This window comes from Prionailurus viverrinus, chromosome A3, assembly GCF_022837055.1.
Source record: "Prionailurus viverrinus isolate Anna chromosome A3, UM_Priviv_1.0, whole genome shotgun sequence".
In the NCBI taxonomy this organism is placed as follows: domain Eukaryota; kingdom Metazoa; phylum Chordata; class Mammalia; order Carnivora; family Felidae; genus Prionailurus; species Prionailurus viverrinus.
The window spans coordinates 15,104,170-15,121,305 of NC_062563.1; the positions used below are offsets into that span (position 1 = coordinate 15,104,170).

The 17,136-nt window shown below is 54.0% G+C and overlaps 1 protein-coding gene across 6 annotated transcripts; it reads right to left on the reverse strand.

Moving 5' to 3' along the window:
• Positions 1 to 284: 284 nt before the first annotated feature.
• PCIF1 (phosphorylated CTD interacting factor 1) lies at positions 285 to 11,976 on the reverse strand. Of its 6 annotated transcripts, none has more exons than XM_047852455.1 (18): positions 11,602 to 11,976; positions 9,321 to 9,595; positions 9,009 to 9,185; positions 7,905 to 8,047; positions 7,690 to 7,814; positions 6,385 to 6,522; positions 6,065 to 6,195; positions 5,773 to 5,927; positions 5,049 to 5,196; positions 4,879 to 4,962; positions 4,566 to 4,665; positions 3,334 to 3,496; positions 2,491 to 2,663; positions 2,259 to 2,345; positions 1,988 to 2,172; positions 1,194 to 1,287; positions 916 to 1,091; positions 285 to 778 (listed from the first exon to the last, which is right to left on the reverse strand). In XM_047852455.1, exons 3-18 carry the CDS (start codon positions 9,029 to 9,031, stop codon positions 724 to 726), a joined length of 1,980 nt encoding a protein of 659 aa, XP_047708411.1. In that variant the 5' UTR covers positions 9,032 to 9,185; positions 9,321 to 9,595; positions 11,602 to 11,976; the 3' UTR covers positions 285 to 723. The 6 variants fall into 6 exon arrangements, with proteins under 6 accessions (XP_047708411.1, XP_047708408.1, XP_047708407.1 ...); XM_047852452.1 differs by having other exon boundaries at positions 285 to 830; positions 9,009 to 9,122; positions 9,423 to 9,595; positions 11,602 to 11,975; XM_047852451.1 differs by having other exon boundaries at positions 285 to 830; positions 9,009 to 9,122; positions 11,602 to 11,975.
• Positions 11,977 to 17,136: the final 5,160 nt, after the last annotated feature.

The window sequence follows — 17,136 nt, forward strand, 5'->3', positions numbered from 1 at the left end:
CCGTCCTCTGCTCCCTAGAGGTACGAGGGCAGGCCTGGCTGTGGGAGTCTGGGACTTACAGATGGATGGTGCTGGGCTCTGGACTCTTCAGACCCGATGGACACAGGCAGAGGCCACCAGGGACCCAACTGTGGGGTCAGCAGGGTGAGAAGTTAGACACTGGATCCCGGGGCTGGGGCGTGGAGGCCCAGGGGTCCAGAAGGTGAGCCTGAACGCAGAGGGTGTGGTCCCAGGACTAGCTCCAGACTCTCCGCCTTCTCTGCCCTCAAGACCCTCACGCGTTCTTAGGGAGGCTTCTGTATTTCCTTTTACAAATGAAACGAGGTGGCAATAAGACGGTATGGGTGAGGGGGTGGGGGTGGGTAGGAAGGGAAGGGATGGGGCCTATTTACACGGGAGCTGGAGCAAGTCTGAGGTGAGGAGTCAGGGGATCGGGCAGGGAGGGGGAGCCCTGGCAGAGCCATAATCTTCCTATGTCACTGGCAGCCTGAGCCCTGCTGCCACCTCAGGGGGAGGGTCCTGGGGTCTGCTCAGCCCCAAGAGGCCCAAGTCCCAGCAGTCCGTACCAGCACCCTGGGGCTCCTCCTCCCCGCAGGATGTGTTAAGTGGGGTGAGGCTCGCGGCTGGGGCCCTGCTCGCGGCCGGAGTCCCGGTCCTTGTTCTCGGAGGAAGACGACGAGGAACTGGAGCCGTGGCTGCGGCCTGACTGCCGGTAGGCGGTGCTCAGCTCCTGCAGCCGCTCGGGCGTCGGCCCCCACTTGGCAAAGCCAGGGTCGTTCTGTAGGAAGAGCACGGCCGTGTTGTGGACGGCCTTGTAGTGCATTTCCTCCCTGTGGGCAAAGGAGCAGCTCAGGGTGGGGCTTGGCCCGGCCCGATCGGCCGGCCCTCCTGCCCCTGCCCTCCCCAGGCACCCACTTCTTGCAGACGTGCTGGGAGCCACTGCGGTACTCGTGCTCAAAGGCAGGCAGGACCAGCTGGTGGCGTTTGAAGCGGCTCTGCTCCATGCGGGTGAGCGCCGGTGTGGGGGGTTCTCGCCACTCCGGGATAAACACGATGAAGGACAGGGGCTCCGGGGAGCTCTCGAGCAGTTTCTGTGGGAGGGGGTACGGGGTGGACGTCAGAGGCTGCCCTCCGGGTGGCTGGCGATCCCGCTTGCCAACCTACCCCACCCCCACCGCCAGCTGCACACCCACCTCAAAGTGAGAGACCATGGCATCCATGAGTTCCTCGCAGAACGGAGGGTTGGCCTCAAAGGAACCACTCAGCGGGGAAAAATCCAGGCAGGGCCTGGGGATGGAGGTGAGCACTCTAAGTCCTGCCAGAATCCCAGCCCTCAACTGGAAACAGGTGCCGCCCCCACCTCGTTGAAAGGACGGCCCTGGTCAGGCCACAGGCCGACATTCACCCTTAATTCATCCTGGGACAAGGTGTGGCCGACTCCACTGGAGTGCTGAGGACAGAGAGGCTCGGGCTGGGCAGCCAAGTCCACCAGGCTGCTTAGTGGAATGGCTGGAGCTCAGATCCAGTTCGAGCCCCGCTGCCACCACAGCACAAGCCACAGCCAGGAGTTCCCCAGCTGCTGTGCTTTCCCTCTTGCTGGCCCAGGCTGGTCTTCTTACTGGAAGCTGTGTCCCCTTTCACCCATGCTCACCCCCCTCCAACACCCCACATTAGTCTGTAAGGTCCCCGAGGTCTGAACGATCTCTGAGCTCTGAATTACCATTTCCCATGTCTCTCAGTGCTGGGAACCACATGCTCCTATCCCAGCCTGGGCTTATTCACAGAGAAACCCACAAGATGAGTTAGGGACTATCACAGGCTCCTGAAGTTCAGCGATAAGTCCAAAGTCACACAGCTAGCAAGGGGTGAAGGCAGGGACTACACCCAACACTGCCCAATCCCAAGTAGCTGGCCCGGGTGCTATCTATGCTCTAGAAGACCCCTTCCAGGGCCTGGGCAGAAGGGCCCAGCAGCCCCTGGCTCTCACCCGCGGGAGCCGAAGTAGCCATCTGTGTCTGGGAAGGCAGAGCAGTACTGGCGGAAGTAGCAGTTGAGGGGCGAGGCGAAGCACTCAAAGCTGACACTGAAGAGCCGGTGGAGGGCCTCAAAGACGTGCACGGGCAGCGATCCCTGCAGGCCTGTCCCCTCGTAGAGGCCCACGCCAAACATCATCTACACAGAGGCCACGGTCAGCCTCCAGGGCTCAGCCTTCCCCCTGCGTCTAGAAGAGCCCACCCCCAGCTGCCCCAGGCCCATACCTGGTACCGTCGGAGAAGACACCAGACTCGGGGCAGGAACCGCTCAAAGGCAGAGTCGTCAATGCAGCTGTAGCGGTAAAGCAGCCACTGTGGGACAGAGAGCAAGGCCCTTACACAGCGGCCCCTCACTCCCTCGTAACTGGCCTCTTGCTGAGGACGCTGGGTCAAGGAGGAGGCAGCCCTCACTTCTTGCACCTGTGGGGACCTGCCTCCCCTTCACCCTAGCTCTTACCAGCTTGCTGAAGTAGTTGCGGCTGACCTTGACCATCTCCCCCTTATACCGGATGCAGACCACGTTATTCTCCATATGCATCTCCACGCTGGGCATGGGGGGCGCAGACACGGCCAGCCGGACCGGGTAACAGTACACCAGGCGGGGCTCCACTTCTGGGGCCTCCACCTCCTCTGTGGGCAGGGAGAGCAATGAGGGGCCTCCCTGCAGCGGCTCTGCTAATCCTCACCCCGGACGGACGGCCTCTGCCCCCCGTGTGCTCACACACGTACCCCAGTAACCAAGGGAGGTAAGTCTAATCCCACGGAGGAGCAGAATGCAGCTCAGATGGTTTGAGAACAAAGTTCTTGGCAGGGGCAAGAACTGGTGGCCTGTGTCGCCATGCTGCATACTGACACAAACCCCCGGTTGGCCACGTGGAAGTAGAACTGTGGCACGTCCGTGATTACGGTACCCTACTTAGGCATCTTTTTGGGTCAAGCGCTTCGAATTACCACTGAGTTCTCGTATGATCCTACGGCTGGGTATTAGCCTGCAGGGTGGGGGAACCGGGGCTTGCAGAAAGCAGCTGTAAATGCAAGTCGTCCACCTAACTGCTTACCCCTGGCCTGTCGTGTCCACCCCCTTCCAGCTCCCCCATTCCCAACCCTTCTCCAGTTCCTGGAGGAGTGCTGGGAACCCTGCACCGAAAGACAGCAGGGCCTGCCTCAGACACTGCCGGGAGAAACGGGCTTGCCCAAACCAGCCGTGGCCTAGAGGCTCAGCCTTGCTTGTCCCTTCACTCAGGGCCTGGGGTACACCGTTGACGGCATCACAGCTGGCTCCCTGCCACCGGCCCCTCACCTGGGATGTTGTTTTCCTTGAGGATGGCCAGGTGCTTCTCTCGGATCCGTTTGACATACTCCAGGGAGATGTGGTAGATCTTACTGCAGATGCCCTCCACGGAGTCCTTGGCCGCGGCCGAGACGTGGGGGCCACACTGCCTCCGCAGATGCTCCAGGCGGTCCTGGAGGAGACACTCTTGATCAGGGCTCTAGGTGGCTGTTGAGGGAGGGCTGGTGGATTCTAGCAGTCCGCGCTTTGAAACCGGTGGTTACTTACTAGCTGTGTCACTTGGACAAGTCCCTTGGCATCTCTGAATCTTAATTCCTCTACTGTTAAGGGAACACACAGTACTCACCTGATAAGGCAGTTTAAGTATTAAATGTGATCATTCCCATTAAGGGCTTACCAAGCCCCTGGCATACAGCAAGTGTCCGATAAATGCCAGCACCTATGGTTGGGGTTACACTGTGCCAGATCCCATGATAATTGCTGGGGAAACACACAAACCAGGCACAGTCCCCGCTTATAAAGCATTTGCCAACTATCAGGGAGAGACACCATTACAAAACGGGGTCCTTGGTCATTGCAGATTTGAAATTTGAGCTTTTAGCAACTTGCAAGGATTTAACTAGGCATTTGTAATTTTGCCGAATCACACGTGTGAAAGTGATGAGTGAAAATGAGTCACTCTGGCTAGTGAGCACACCTACCTTTGTCACTCTACGTGTCAAGTACAGTTACTATCGTGAAGTGCGAAACCTTGTCTCTTGTGAAAAATGGTCCTGAAAAGAAAGCCCATTGCTAGTGCTGGCGGACAGTTAGAGAAGTGACGGGTCTGGGCCAGAAAACAGAACTGTTGTGGACACAGTAAAGTAGGGAAATGAGTCTGGTGCCAGCTCGTAACTGTGAAGTCGCACACACCCCAGAAAAGGCAGTCTGTCAATCTGTGTCCAAAAATCTATTCAAGGGAGATGCTGAACATTAAGTTGAAAAAGCTACTTATGGTGTGTAGCTGAGCACGGGATTCTGTTAAGAACCTTAATGAAGAGAGTCTTTTAGGAGAGAGCCAGGAACCTGGACAAACCTCTCTACATGCAGGAGTTTAGGGACCAATGAGTGTCAAAGGTTTACTGAAGTGCACAGGAACAGGATGCTGTGGGGCTCCGCCCGGCCTGGGCAGGCAGAGTGGGCTTCTTGGAGGAAGCAACCCCAGAGCCTTTCCACGGGCCTCCTTACCCGGGGCCACTCACCATGTAGTCCTCCTTAGAGGCAGAGTGGTCCTTCCGCAGCCAGCTGAAGGTGTCCTCCACGTTCCATTTGACCACCTTCCTGCTGTCGGGGGACGCACTCCTGCCGGTGGGGGGAGCTATCAGGCATCTGTCCACACTCCTTACTCCTCCCACCCCACCTGCACTGACATTCGGGCTCTTGTTCTGCCTTTGGGAGCCAGCCCTCCTCCTGCCACCAAGCACAATGACCGCACTCCATTAGATGGGCCACATGGCCCAGGACCTCCCCACTTTGATCACACACCCAGCTTGCTGGGGGCAGGAGAGAGCAAACCTGGATTCGATGAGCCGCCTAGCAGCCTCTGCATATTTAAAGAGCAGGCGCTTGGCTTCCTCCCGGAACTTGATTCGGGATAACCTGGGATAGAGAACGGATAGAGTTAGGAGCCTTCAATGCAGAACTGGCTACACAACCCTTAGCTGGCCCCAGCTGCGCAGGTGTACCTGATGGGAATGTCATTCATGATTTCTCGAAACATGGAGGGCGACACGACCGGTTCACAGTTGCTCGGCAACAGGGGGTCAGAGCCTTTGTCCACGACCTTGCGCTCCAGCATCCAGCGGTTGAAGGATTCTCGAGGGGGCTCGATGCCTGCAGGACAGAAGAGCTGGTGAAGGTCTGGCTTTAGACAGGAGGCATCTTGTGGGTACTGGAGGTGCAACAGTGAATGACAGCCTGTTAAGTCAGGAGCTCATGTTCCAGGCAACACCTCCCAAAGTATATTCTAAGAATCGCTAGTTTTATAAAGGGTTAGATGATCCTTAGAGTAAAAGGGGAAAAGAGAAACACTATATTCCAGCAAAGTTAAGCAGGCTTATTTACTAATTAATAAAAGCTGCAGTTTACTGAGGACTTTCCATTCCTCTTACTCCTAGTAGTAGCAAGGCCACCAGGACAGATACTTCTGTTTTTGTATCACAGATACATAAAAAGGCTTCAAATGATACCTGGCAAACGAAGCACTCTGGAAGTGTTAATGATTCCTTTTGTAGTTACTGATGCCAGCCACCCTTTCTGGAAGCGGTTAGAGGAGCTGGGGCTCCAAGCAGGCCCGTCCCCATCCACTGCCTATGCTCTGGGCCACTAGGCTCCCCTGCACCATTCCCCAAGCCCGGTTCTTGCTCGCAGCAGGTGGAAACAGGGCTCTGAGGCCCCGGAGGCAGTTACCCTCTCGCTGCTGGCACAGCTCCCGATAGTGCTGCCGAAGCTTGAGGATGAGCTGGGAGCGCAGCAGCTCCACCTCGGGGTGCGGGGGCAGCACCTCTGAAGGCCCCCGGTGCTTGATGACCGCGTTGGTCTGGATGTCCAGATCCCAGTACACCCTTGGGGCACAGAAAAGAGCAACGAGGACAGTAGAGGAAAGGGAAGGAGGGGTGCCCTGGCTGCCACCACACCCCAGTCTCCCAGGCACGCAGGCCGCATCAGTGCGTGCCCCCGAGGGACTATAGCAGGGACTCACTCGGTGGGCCGGAGGAGAGCCGCCTGCTGTTTATCTTCAGGGGATGTCCCCCACATCTTCAGTGTTGGGGTTCCTGGGATACTGGGGGAGCTAGGCACCGATGGGCCCGTGGGTGTCACAGGGATTTCAATCTGGAGCAAAAAAGGAGAAGGCATCAGGGTCAGGAGTCAGCCTATGGTTCCAGCGCCAAACCCAGCGAGCTGTGCCCAGGCCCCGCTCCTGACCGACCTGCCACTGCCCGGCCTTTGCAGGGAAGCTGCTGGCTGCCCGCCTGGCTTGGCCACTTGCCAGCCAGGTCCTCAGAGCCCGCCAGCACTCACCTTGGGCTTCTTCACACCATTGCCGCTTGGCTGCTCTTCCGAGAGCTGCCGCTTTCGGGGCTTGTTCTCAGCCGGGGGGGTTTCCACCAAACTGGAGTCTTGGGGCAGTGGGGTCGCATTCAGCCCCAAAGGGTCCGACTGGTGGAGGGAGACCAGCAGAATTGCAACCGGGGCCAGTGGGTTAGGAGTCCCGGTAATACGGAATCCTGATGCCCTCCTGACCCCTGCTCCTACTGCTCAGAGACTGGGATGCAGAAAGAACGCTGGGCTCCAGTCCCACTGGCTACTTGCAACCATGTGACCTTGGCGGAGTTCCATCCTGTCCTAATTCCCTCACATTCAAAATGGCCCTCCTGCTAAACAGGCCCAACCTCCCACTGGGAAGACGATTAAATGAGTCAGTGAATATGACCAGCTTAACATGACCTCTGGTATGAGATAAACACACTGTACACATTAATTTCTTAAATACCAGAGAGTCAGGAATAAAGGAAAGAGTCAAGAAATGCTTGTTTTTGAAAAAGCAAGGCCCTGTGGGTGGAATGCCTTTGGCAACACCAAAAAGAAGCATGATGGTAGGCAGGGTGGCCCTGAGATCCTAAGAGGTTTGAGTCCAGCTCTGCCTCTTACTGGCTTGAGGTCTCAGGCCAATCATTTCCCATCTCTGAGCCTCAGTGGCTTCATCTGCAAAATGGGAGTGCCAACTGGCTTGATTATGCCCAGAAAAAAAAGTTCACCCCAACTGACAGGGATCCAAAAGCCCACGTTTCTGGCAGACAGCTCGTGTTGCTACTTCCCTATCACATTGACCTTTCCACTTCTAGAACGTGCTTCTCCCCAACTTTTCTCTTTCTAACTCTGTCACCTTAAATGCTAATTCAAAGAGACGCTTTCCTGTCCCGTCCTGTCCACTCCCCTCCCCCAAACCGGACCATGGTCCCTGCTGTACTCTAACACTATTCTTCATACACAAGCCAAATATAATCGTACTGGCCCCTCAGTAGACTGTGGGCCCCCCGAGAGTACAAGGGAACGACCATGTCTGTCTTGGCTCACAACTGCATTACAGGCACAGTAACAGGTAGTTCAATATCACATACTATTTACAATCGTCTCTTTACATGTCAGTCTCCCCTATTTGAGTATAGGTTCCTTGCGAGCAGGGAATATGTCTTCTCTCGTGTATCACTATATCCCCAGGTCCCAACACAGGACTAGGCTCATAATAGCTGCTCAAGATACGTTTGGGGGAAGGCCCAGACGCCAGAAGCTGCTTTGAGACCCCTGCCCTAGGCTGGCACTCACAATCACGTCATGTTGGCCCAGCACAGGCATCTCCCACAGGGACTGGTTGGTAAATCGGTTGAAGTAGTAGGGACGGTTCTCCCTCCTGCTCCAGCACTTCTCCCAGCCCGCGTGCACCAGCTCCTCTGCAAACAAGCATGGAACCCAGCCAGGGTCAGGGCTGCTCCTGGGGCATCTTTCCTACCCCACCACCCTACCCTGCCCCTCGCCAGTACCTGGGAGGTCCTGCACCAGGCGGATGGGCTTTGGAGAACAGGGCTGGCTCTGATTGGAGGTGCCCGGGGAGTGACTCAGCAGGGACGCTTCCTCCCGGGGGCTGCCGTGATTCTCATTGGCCATCTCCGCACCCACACCGGACCTGCCACACAGAGGACCGAAGGGTGTTAGGCCAGCAGGGTGTGGAGGTCAGCTCCACCCCCAGCCCCCACCCACCAATTACAACCCACTGAGGGCCCCCCTGACCACTTGTAGATCTGAAAAAAGTCACTCTGGTCCTGTCCTGGAGGGCCAGTGTGGTACCACGGGAGCCCTGGGACCAAAGTTGCAGTTCTCTCAACTGTAAAATGGGTGCAGTCCTGTTGCTCCTTCTGCCTGAAATGCTCTCCCCAGTTCTCTGCCTGGCTTGTCACTATGTTCACATGCTCCAGGAAGCCTTCCTAGACTCTCCCTTCCCAAAGCTAGGTGGTCAGAGCCCATCCGCAGGGCCATGAACACCTCCACCGTAGCACTCAGTCTGGTCTATGAACTGGATTTGTCTCCCCATCAGACTGTCAGAACTCCCAGGGCTAGGAACGGGGTCCAGTTCTCTCCAGCGCTCAGCATGGTACCTGGACCCAACAGGAACTCCATTCATTCTGCAAATATTTACAAAGCACAGAGTGCCACAGAAGACAGAACAGGGTCTGCCCTTGGGAAGCAACTCCCACAAAAAAGAACAGTAAATCCTCCTCTTCCCTGTTCCTATCCAATAAAATCTAACTGGAACAAAGTGCAGCCCAGAGTGGGCCATGGCATCTAACTGGCTGCTTCATTCTACACTTCAGGGCAGGAAACAATCTGTTGCTAAAGAAACCAGTGGGACTGAGAAGAAACATCTAATTCAGTCCTTCCTAATCCCCAGGTGAAAATTTACCAGGAAGCAGGTCAGCTCCTTCAGATTTGTATTCTCCGCTACCTTCGCCCAAAGCACACCCAGCACGAGCCTCAATGGCCAAAGTGATTCCCAATCTGGCTGTTAGACTTCTAGGGGCCCAACTGAGATTGAACTGGTGATCCCAAAGTTGTTTTCAATATGCCACAGCACCCAAAGAAACATTTACCCACAAAAAGAGCACGAAGCCATGTTTAACCATCAGTTATCTTTGCTTGCTGACATTTTATCAACTCCTTGTGGTCACACTGATTATCTCATGCTGATCAGAAGCTCTGATTGGCTGTTGACGACATCATAGGAATCACTGGGACATTAATTTTATTGTACACTCAGTCATAGATGTCTTTGTTAATTTGGAAAGAGAAAAGTGAATGGTTACTTTGTCAGTACAGTTTGGCAGATAAAAAATGCACGGAGCAAGAGGACATACATACAACCAAAGGGGGCCATGATAACAAAAAGGTTCGGAACCACTAACCAAGGGGAGAAAAAGCTTGATTCTCTGGGTAGGAGGGATTCCCGATGCCTTGGGGCTGAGCCCACAGGTCTCAAGGCTGGACAAGGTCCCTCTTTTTCTCACCCTCTGGGGTCTGCAATGCTAGCATGAGAGGGTTTTCTTCTCCAACCAGGTGGACCCCCACGTCACAGGGTCCAACAGAGGCAGGGGGAGGCCTGCAGGAAGGCTCAGCACAGGTGGGTGGCCGGGTCAGCAGTGGAGTGAACGGGGGCCCAGGGACCTCCTCGCATCAGCAACTGCAGAGCAAATAGAAGAGAGAGTCACAGACCTGTGAAATGCTGCACAGCAGGGACAAAATAAGAGGGGCAATGACACAGCAAGTTGGGAGCCCCCAGGACAAGGCAGGAGACACTGTGGGAGATCTGGGGATTCAAGGGATGAAATGGTACTTCTCAAGGTTCCCAAACCAAAACATTTCACGGACTTGCCGCCTGAAGTCACATGGGCTCCGGGATGAGGAGGGCCCTAAGCCTGGTTTAATGCTCCACTGTTACTGTCTTTGAAGTTTTTAATAAATTTTTAACAGAGGGGACCCACATTTTCATTTCGCACACGGGACCCCACAAATTGTGTAGCTGCTCCTATCAACCAAAATATCCCTAAGATAAAAGTGAACATATAGTTGTCCCTTAACAACATGGGTCCAAACCACACGGGTCCACTTACACATGGCTTTTTTTCAACATGATACAGCGCTATAAATGTATTTACTTGTCCTTATGATTTTCTTAACATTTTCTTTCCTCTAGCTCATTTTAAAAATACAGTATATAATTCATATAACATACAAAACATGTGTTCACCGACTGCTTATGTTGCCAGAAAGGCTTCTGGTTAACTGCAGGCTATTAGTGAAGTTTTGGGGAGTCCAAAGTTATACTGGGATTTTCCACTGCACTGGAGATCAGTGCCCCCAACTCTTGTGTTGTTCAAGGGTCAACCGTACTTATCACAGATCAGAGGCCACAAAAAACACGTTTCTTGGAATCAATCTTTTAACACGTTACATGCAAATGCATTACATAACTCGGCATGTTCAACTTTATTGAAAAATATTTTTGCCAATAAATATCGTGTGACGTTGAGGCACCACGTAGCTGAACCATGCACAGGCAGCACATGCAGCCCAGCTCGGTGAGGCCAAACAGGGACACTGCAGTGTTTCCAAAACCCGTATCACAGCCATCAGAGGGCCTGTAATAGAAATCCAGATTCCCGCCCGTCCCTCACCTCACATCGTAGGAGTCAGAAATGGAGAAGGGAGACACACGAGAATTTGTATTTTTTTAAACGCACTCCAGAGGTGGGACTGGGAAACAGGATGACAAATTTTACACCAGTTCAAACCTTTACCAATTTTTTACGATTAAAACTTTTTCTTAATTTCCCAGGTGATTTGGAAGCAGCGGGTTGGTGGCCAAAGAACCTGCTCTGGGTGTGGACAGACCCGGGGTCCAGATCCTTCTGCCGCGCATTCCGACTTAACAAACAGGAATGACTCGATCTCTATGGTCTCTACACGTAGAGTCTATTGTATATTGTACACTTTAAGTAAGAAATAACTCTATTATTAAGATAACGTTTTTATTTATCCTGAGGTTTCCCGGCCCTTCGCATACCACAGTTAATGCCGATCAGCTTACTAAACAACTGTATCTGCGCAACCGGAGGAACCCACCAGAAGGAAAAGAACCCGGTTACGGGATTGGAAGATGGGGCGGGACCATCTCAGTAATGGGCCAATCAGAACCCTCCAAACCAATAGGGCGGAGTCAAAGGACTTGCAAAATGCGCAGGCGCGGGGGCCACAAGAGACGGGGACTACACCCCCCCACCGCCAGCGCGCGCACCCTTTCCCTTCCCCTCCCCCCAAACCCCAGCGGGGGCGGGCTGTTTGGCGCGCGCGCGCCGGCCCATCTCCCGGACTCCGCCCCCCGCCCCACCGCGCGCTCCCGCCCCCGGGCTGAGGCGACTCAGAGTCGGAGCCCGACACAAAGGCGGTGGCGGCGGCAGCGGCGGAGGGGCCCTAGAGGCCGCTCCGCCCGCGCTCTCCGGGCCCACCTCCCTCACCCAAGCTACCGGCCCGGCCGCCCACCCGCGGGCCTAAGATGGCGGCGGCGGCAGAGACAGGGCAAGCGGTGGCCCCGAGCGGAAAGCGCCGGAGGGGCCACCGCAGCCCGGCTTCGGATCCCCGGAACCCGGAGCGGCTCGCGGCGGGACCATGGCTTCCTGGGGCTCTTACCTGCCCGGAGCGGACTGGAGGGGACGCGGCTACACGTTCTGCTCGACCTCCCGTTTTGCCGCCTCCGCCTCGCCCTCCCCAGCGCCGCTGCCGCCATCTTGTGTCCCGGGCCGGGACTCCGCGCTGCGCATGCGCCGGTACCGCCTCTGAGGGACCTCGCCGCTGCCGCGCCGCCATCTTGAGTGTGGCAGAACCGGCCGACTCCTCAGAGCCTGCTTGCTTTCGGCCCCTTCCCTTCCTCCCGTCCTTCCCTGCTATTCCATGCGGGTCTCAGGAGGGCAGGGCAGCTTTGCGGGCCGTGGGGTGTGAACTGAGGAAGGAACGAACTCACAAGCACGCTCCCTGCCTCTGTTTCCCCCGCGAGCACACCCGCTGGGGCTGGAGGACCTAGGTGGGAGGTGCACCAACCGGGCCGGACTGAGTGTGCGCACCGGGGGGCGCGGGGCGGGCTGGGAACCTGCGGGCGCTCGGCAAAGACGCCGGCCCGGGGGCGGGGTTGTGGTGACGCAGCTCTGGGCGTAGCGGGGGCCTGGGTCCTAGTTCCGGCGCGGCTGTGTCATTGATGTCCAGTCGCTTACCCTCTCTGAGCATCTGTCAAGAATGTTTTCCAGCCATTTTCTATGTCGAGGCTGCATGCAAATCGGATCTTCTCCCAGGATGAGGCTTCACAAGTTACAAGTGTTCCTGAGTAGAAGAAACTTAAAACAGCCGTGGGAGCCATAATAAAGGTGGCTTTGGCGAAGTTAGGAATGCAACTAAAATGCATCAGTGGGGCTCTTCCAACACTGACCTATCTATGGCTACTAGTTGCGGTGCAAAGCCTCACTGAGACCTCAGACCAGCCATAAATGCCCAGCAGGAGATACAGTTGCTAGGTTCCCCCACGCGCGGCTCCCTACAGGATTCTTGGGCAGAGGCTGTCAGACGACTCAATAGCCCCACCTCCGTCGGGCCTCCTTAGTAAACTGACCTCAACAGTGGCTTGAGACGAACACAAGGTTGCCATCTGCCGTTCGCCTTGCATCTCCCAAGTGGAGCCAGAGACTGCAGGTACCCGGGCTGGGCTGCACGCAGCCTCCGGTGTGCATGATGTCTGGCCCCGTGCAGCTGGGGGGGTGGGGGAGTGTCAGCAAAACGCGAGGCAAATAGTATGAACTAGGGTGCTCCTGAGTCTGGCTGGTTCAGATCTGTATCCTCCGCCCTGGACGTGTGGCCTTGAAGGAGTTGTTCGACATCTTTAAGCTGTAGTTTCCTGTAATGGAAGAGAAGTCCACCTGGCGAGAACTGAGATGGCGTCTGTAAAGTACTCAGCACATGTGGGACCTGGCATTTAATAAATGTTAGCTGTTACGTCTCACGGGGTTGTGAGGGTTTCTCCAAGTAGATTTGAGCCTTCCCCAAATACACCTGCTCCGGATAGGCCCAGTAAGTGCAGCCAAATCCTGCCCTTACAGAGAGTCCAGTTCACTTGGGAAGCTTGATGGGAAATCAGATGCCTGGTGCCCACCTTGGACCTACATAGGGGGGACCAGATGTCCTGCTCTCCCTGGGACAGTGTTGGTTTATATCTGTTGTCCTGGCATAATTATTAATATTGCATCCTTTCTCAAAAGCGCCCTGGTTTGGACAATAAATTATACGGTCTCTCTAGATTTACAGAATACCTAGTTTTTCTTCTTAAGATTTTTTTTTTTTTTTTTAAGTAATCTCCACACCCAATGTGGAGCTTGAAATCACAACCCTGAGATCAAGAGTCTCAAGCTCCGCTGACTGAGCCAGCCAGGTGTCCCAAAAGGCCTAGTTTTGCAAGCTCCCCAGCTAGTACTTACTAACACAGGAGTGTAAAAACCATGTACTGATTGCTATCTGTTCCTGTTTTTTTGCTTTCAAAGTACGTTAATTTGTTTCTCAGAGTCTCTTAATTGGTAACTAAAGCACCGAGCATCCCAAGTGCCTATCCCTGTTTTACCATGTAACCCTTTCCAAGAACTATGAGAGTAGAAATGATTATCTCAAGTCCACACGTGAGGAAACTGAGGCTGGGGGAAGGGGCAGGGGTCAAGTAATTATATGAAGTATCAGAACTGGTTTTTTCTTTTTGTGTTTTTTTAATGTTTACTTATTGAGAGGGAGAGAGATTCTCAAGCAGGCTCTGCACTATGGGCTCAGGGCCCAATGCGGGGCTCGATCCCAAATACTGTGAGATCATGACCTGAGCTGAAATCAAGAGTCCGACGCTCAACCAACTGAGCCACTCAGGTGCCTCCAGAACTGCGGTTTTAAAGACGAAGCTTCCCAGCGTTAAAACCCAAAGCTGATTCCATGAAGCCACACTGCTTCCCTCTCTTGTGGAGAAGGGACTCTGAACTTGAGAAAGTGACTTTTCTGAGCTCACACAATGGTCCTGGGCATTTCCACTTCAGTATCTTCCAGGTCTCAAACTCAGTGTTAAACACTGCTCTTTGCTTTCACCTCCCTCCCCAGACTCGTTCCTCCCAAAGGATTCCTCACCTTCCTGTTCTCACTTTCTGCACAACAGTCAAAATCAGCCTCTTCTCTCCAACCTCATTCCTGCTACCTTAGAGCGAAGCCCCATTATTTTGGAAACACTTTTTATTGTTAAGAGTAGCACACATACAGAAAAGTGCACAAAACAGAAATGTAAAGGCCACCTGGGTGGCTGAGTCGGTTAAGCGTCTGGCTCAGGTCTTGATCTTAGGGTGGTGAGTTTGGCCCTGCATCAGGCCTGCGTTGGGCTCTGCGCTGCATGTGAAACTTCTTAAAAGGAGAGAGAGAGAGAGAAATGTAAAACCTAGTGATTTGTCACAGAGTGAACACCCAGGTGAACGTCACTCAGGTCAAGGTATCATTGAGCCCAGGGGCACCTGGATGGCTCAGTCGGTTGAGTGTCCAACTTCAGCTCAGGTCATGACCTCACAGTTTGTGAGTTCGAGCCCCGTGTTGGGCTCTGTGCTGACAGCTCGGAGCCCGGAGCCTGCTTCACATTCTGTGTCTCCCTGTCTCTCGGCCCCTCCCCTGCTCATGCTCTGTCTCTCTCTCTGTCTCTCAATAATAAATAAATGTTAAAACATTTTTTTAAAAAAGGGTATCATCAATCACTGTTAATTTTGTGATAATCACTTCTTTCTTTGATAGTTTGACCACTGGGTGTCTCTAAACACTATAGTTTCACTTTGCCTGTTCCTTGAACTTCATTTAAATGGAATTACGCAGTTCTATATTGTGTTGGCTTTCTTTTGCTCGACATTGCACTTGTGAGACTCATTTATGTTGTTGCATGTAGCTATAGTTCATTCTCATTGCTGTATTCTGTCTTCCAATGTATATTTATCTATTCTACTGTTGGGATATTTGAAACTGCTCCCCCAACCCTGTATCTCCTTTCTGAATTATTACAGATGCTTAATAATAATAACAAAACAATTATATTTAAATAAATAACAAGTTAATAATCCACTGATTCTTTACATGTTTGAGTGAATGAATGAATGAATGAATAATAAGACTAGTCTCCACACTGGTCTTTTGGTCCTCCAGCCTTGCTTCTCTCCTCCATAATCCACCCTGTAGTCACAGAGATCTCCTTAAGTCTGGTCATATGGCACATCTGATCAAGTCACCCTGGGCTTAAAACCCCTGAATGTCTCCCCACTGACTGCAGGATAAAGTCCCAAACCCTTAGCTTGGTTTACAACACCATAATGATAATGACCGCTGCCATGGCAGAGTATTTGCTGTGGGCTGTGCCAAGCACTTTAAATACATTCATGTTATTCACGATCCGGATCTTCAAACCACCTCTCCTCATCAGGCCCCAGCCATCTTGAACGACGCATAACTTCCCCCAAAGTGCCAGGTTCTCTCTTGACCCCGGGCCTTTGCATACGCTGTTTGCTCTTCTCTCCCCCCGCCGCCCCCCGCCTTTGACTAATTCAGGCTTCAAGTCTTTATTTTTTTCAATTTTTTGTCTTTTTCGAGAGAGACAGCAAGGGAGGGGCAGAGAGAAAGGGAGACCCAGAATCCCAAACGAGCTCCAAGCTCCATGCTGTCAGCACAGAGCCTGACGCAGGGCTCCAACTCGCAAACCGTGAGATCATGACCTGAGCTGAAGTCAGATGCTTAACCGACTGAGCCCCGCTCCAAGTCTTACTTTAGATGGCACCTCCACCCGGCAGGCTTCCCTGAACTTGCCTTCACCCAGGCTAGGTCAGGCCCCCTCTTCTGTATTCCTATTCCTGCACTCAGTGGACTGCTTGAGGGCGGGGCTGGGGCTTGTTCACATCTGGAGACCCCATGCCCAGTGCTGTGCTTAACTAACCCTCTGTAAATATTTGTTGACCACGAACAGACCACATTGGGTTGAAATCTGGGTGACTTTTTCAGGTATCCCTGCTTCTATTCCAGGCTCTGGTTTCTGCGGTGGGCACACCAAGGCTGTGCCCTTTAGGATGCCAAGAAAAGCATGAGCTGCCTGCCGTGGCAGAGTCCCTGCCAGCAGCCTAGAGTCCTCTACTCCGAAGATAGGGATGGGCAGGTCGAGCAAAGATCCTGGGGCTTTCAAGCACTCCATCCAGTTTCCTGAAGTAAGATGCCTGGTGAGTTGGGAGAGATGGTTGAGATAAGCGGGGCTCCTCCAGCTTTAGCCAGCTCTGGCTGGGAGCCTGCTGGCAGGGCCTCTGAGGACCTCAGCCTCAACTCAGGACAAAGCCCTGTCTCCATATTAAAGCAGAAACATAAACATACAGGCTCAGGTTGCCACATACCTTAACCCCCTTGTTCTTTTCCACGACAGCAAGAGGCTGCGAAGACAGAACCACACATCTCAACCCCTGAGGTCCTGGCGGTGGGGGGAGGGAGGCTCCAACGTAATCCTGATCCAGGCCGCCCCCACCTGGGTCCGGTCAGAGCTGCCCATAGACTCTGTTCTGCAGTTTAAATAACACTAAGGCAGTTTCCAAGGCCAGTGGGCCTGGCCCCAGGGAAACTGCAGAAGAAATTCTTCCAACCCAAACTGTGGTTTCCACTGGGAGTGGCTCTCCGGCCATTCTGGGGCCAGATGAGAGAAACCATGTAGGCCAAGAATAGATGAGGGGAGTGGGGCGTCTCCTCTGGTCTTCCTGGTCCCGTAAGTGTCTGATGTGGTGTCACGGCCCCCTCCGTTTCTTCATCTGACCGGACCCAACGTGTGTTGGGGCCTGCCCCAGGACCGTGAGCACCAGAGATACATAAGACAGATGTTTTGTCCTCAGGGAGCCCACAGAGGAGGCAGGGGGCAGACACATAAATAAGCCCTCTGCTATGGGGAGATAAGGGTTCTGTTGGGATGGCCAGGAGGGTGGGCCCTGCAAAAGAGAAGGCTTCAGAAGAGCTGGCAATGAGCTGAATCTTGCTGGAAGGGTAGGATTTTGCAGGTGGGCAAGGACACAGCCTGTGCCGAGGGCTGGAGGGGTGGAAAGGGGTGGCGTGTTTGGGGAACTAGTCAGCCGGAGCACCGCCAGGCACGGGGGAGGTGCA

Coding starts and splice junctions, on each gene's coding strand:
- PCIF1 (XM_047852452.1), bottom strand. CDS start 9,031: ATGGCTTCGTGCTCTTTTTGTGG. Junction 5,928..6,064: donor GCTCTCCTCCGGCCCACCGA/GTGAGTCCCTGC, acceptor CTGTGCCCCAAG/GGTGTACTGGGATCTGGACA. Junction 4,666..4,878: donor AGGCGGCTCATCGAATCCAG/GTTTGCTCTCTC, acceptor CCCCACCGGCAG/GAGTGCGTCCCCCGACAGCA.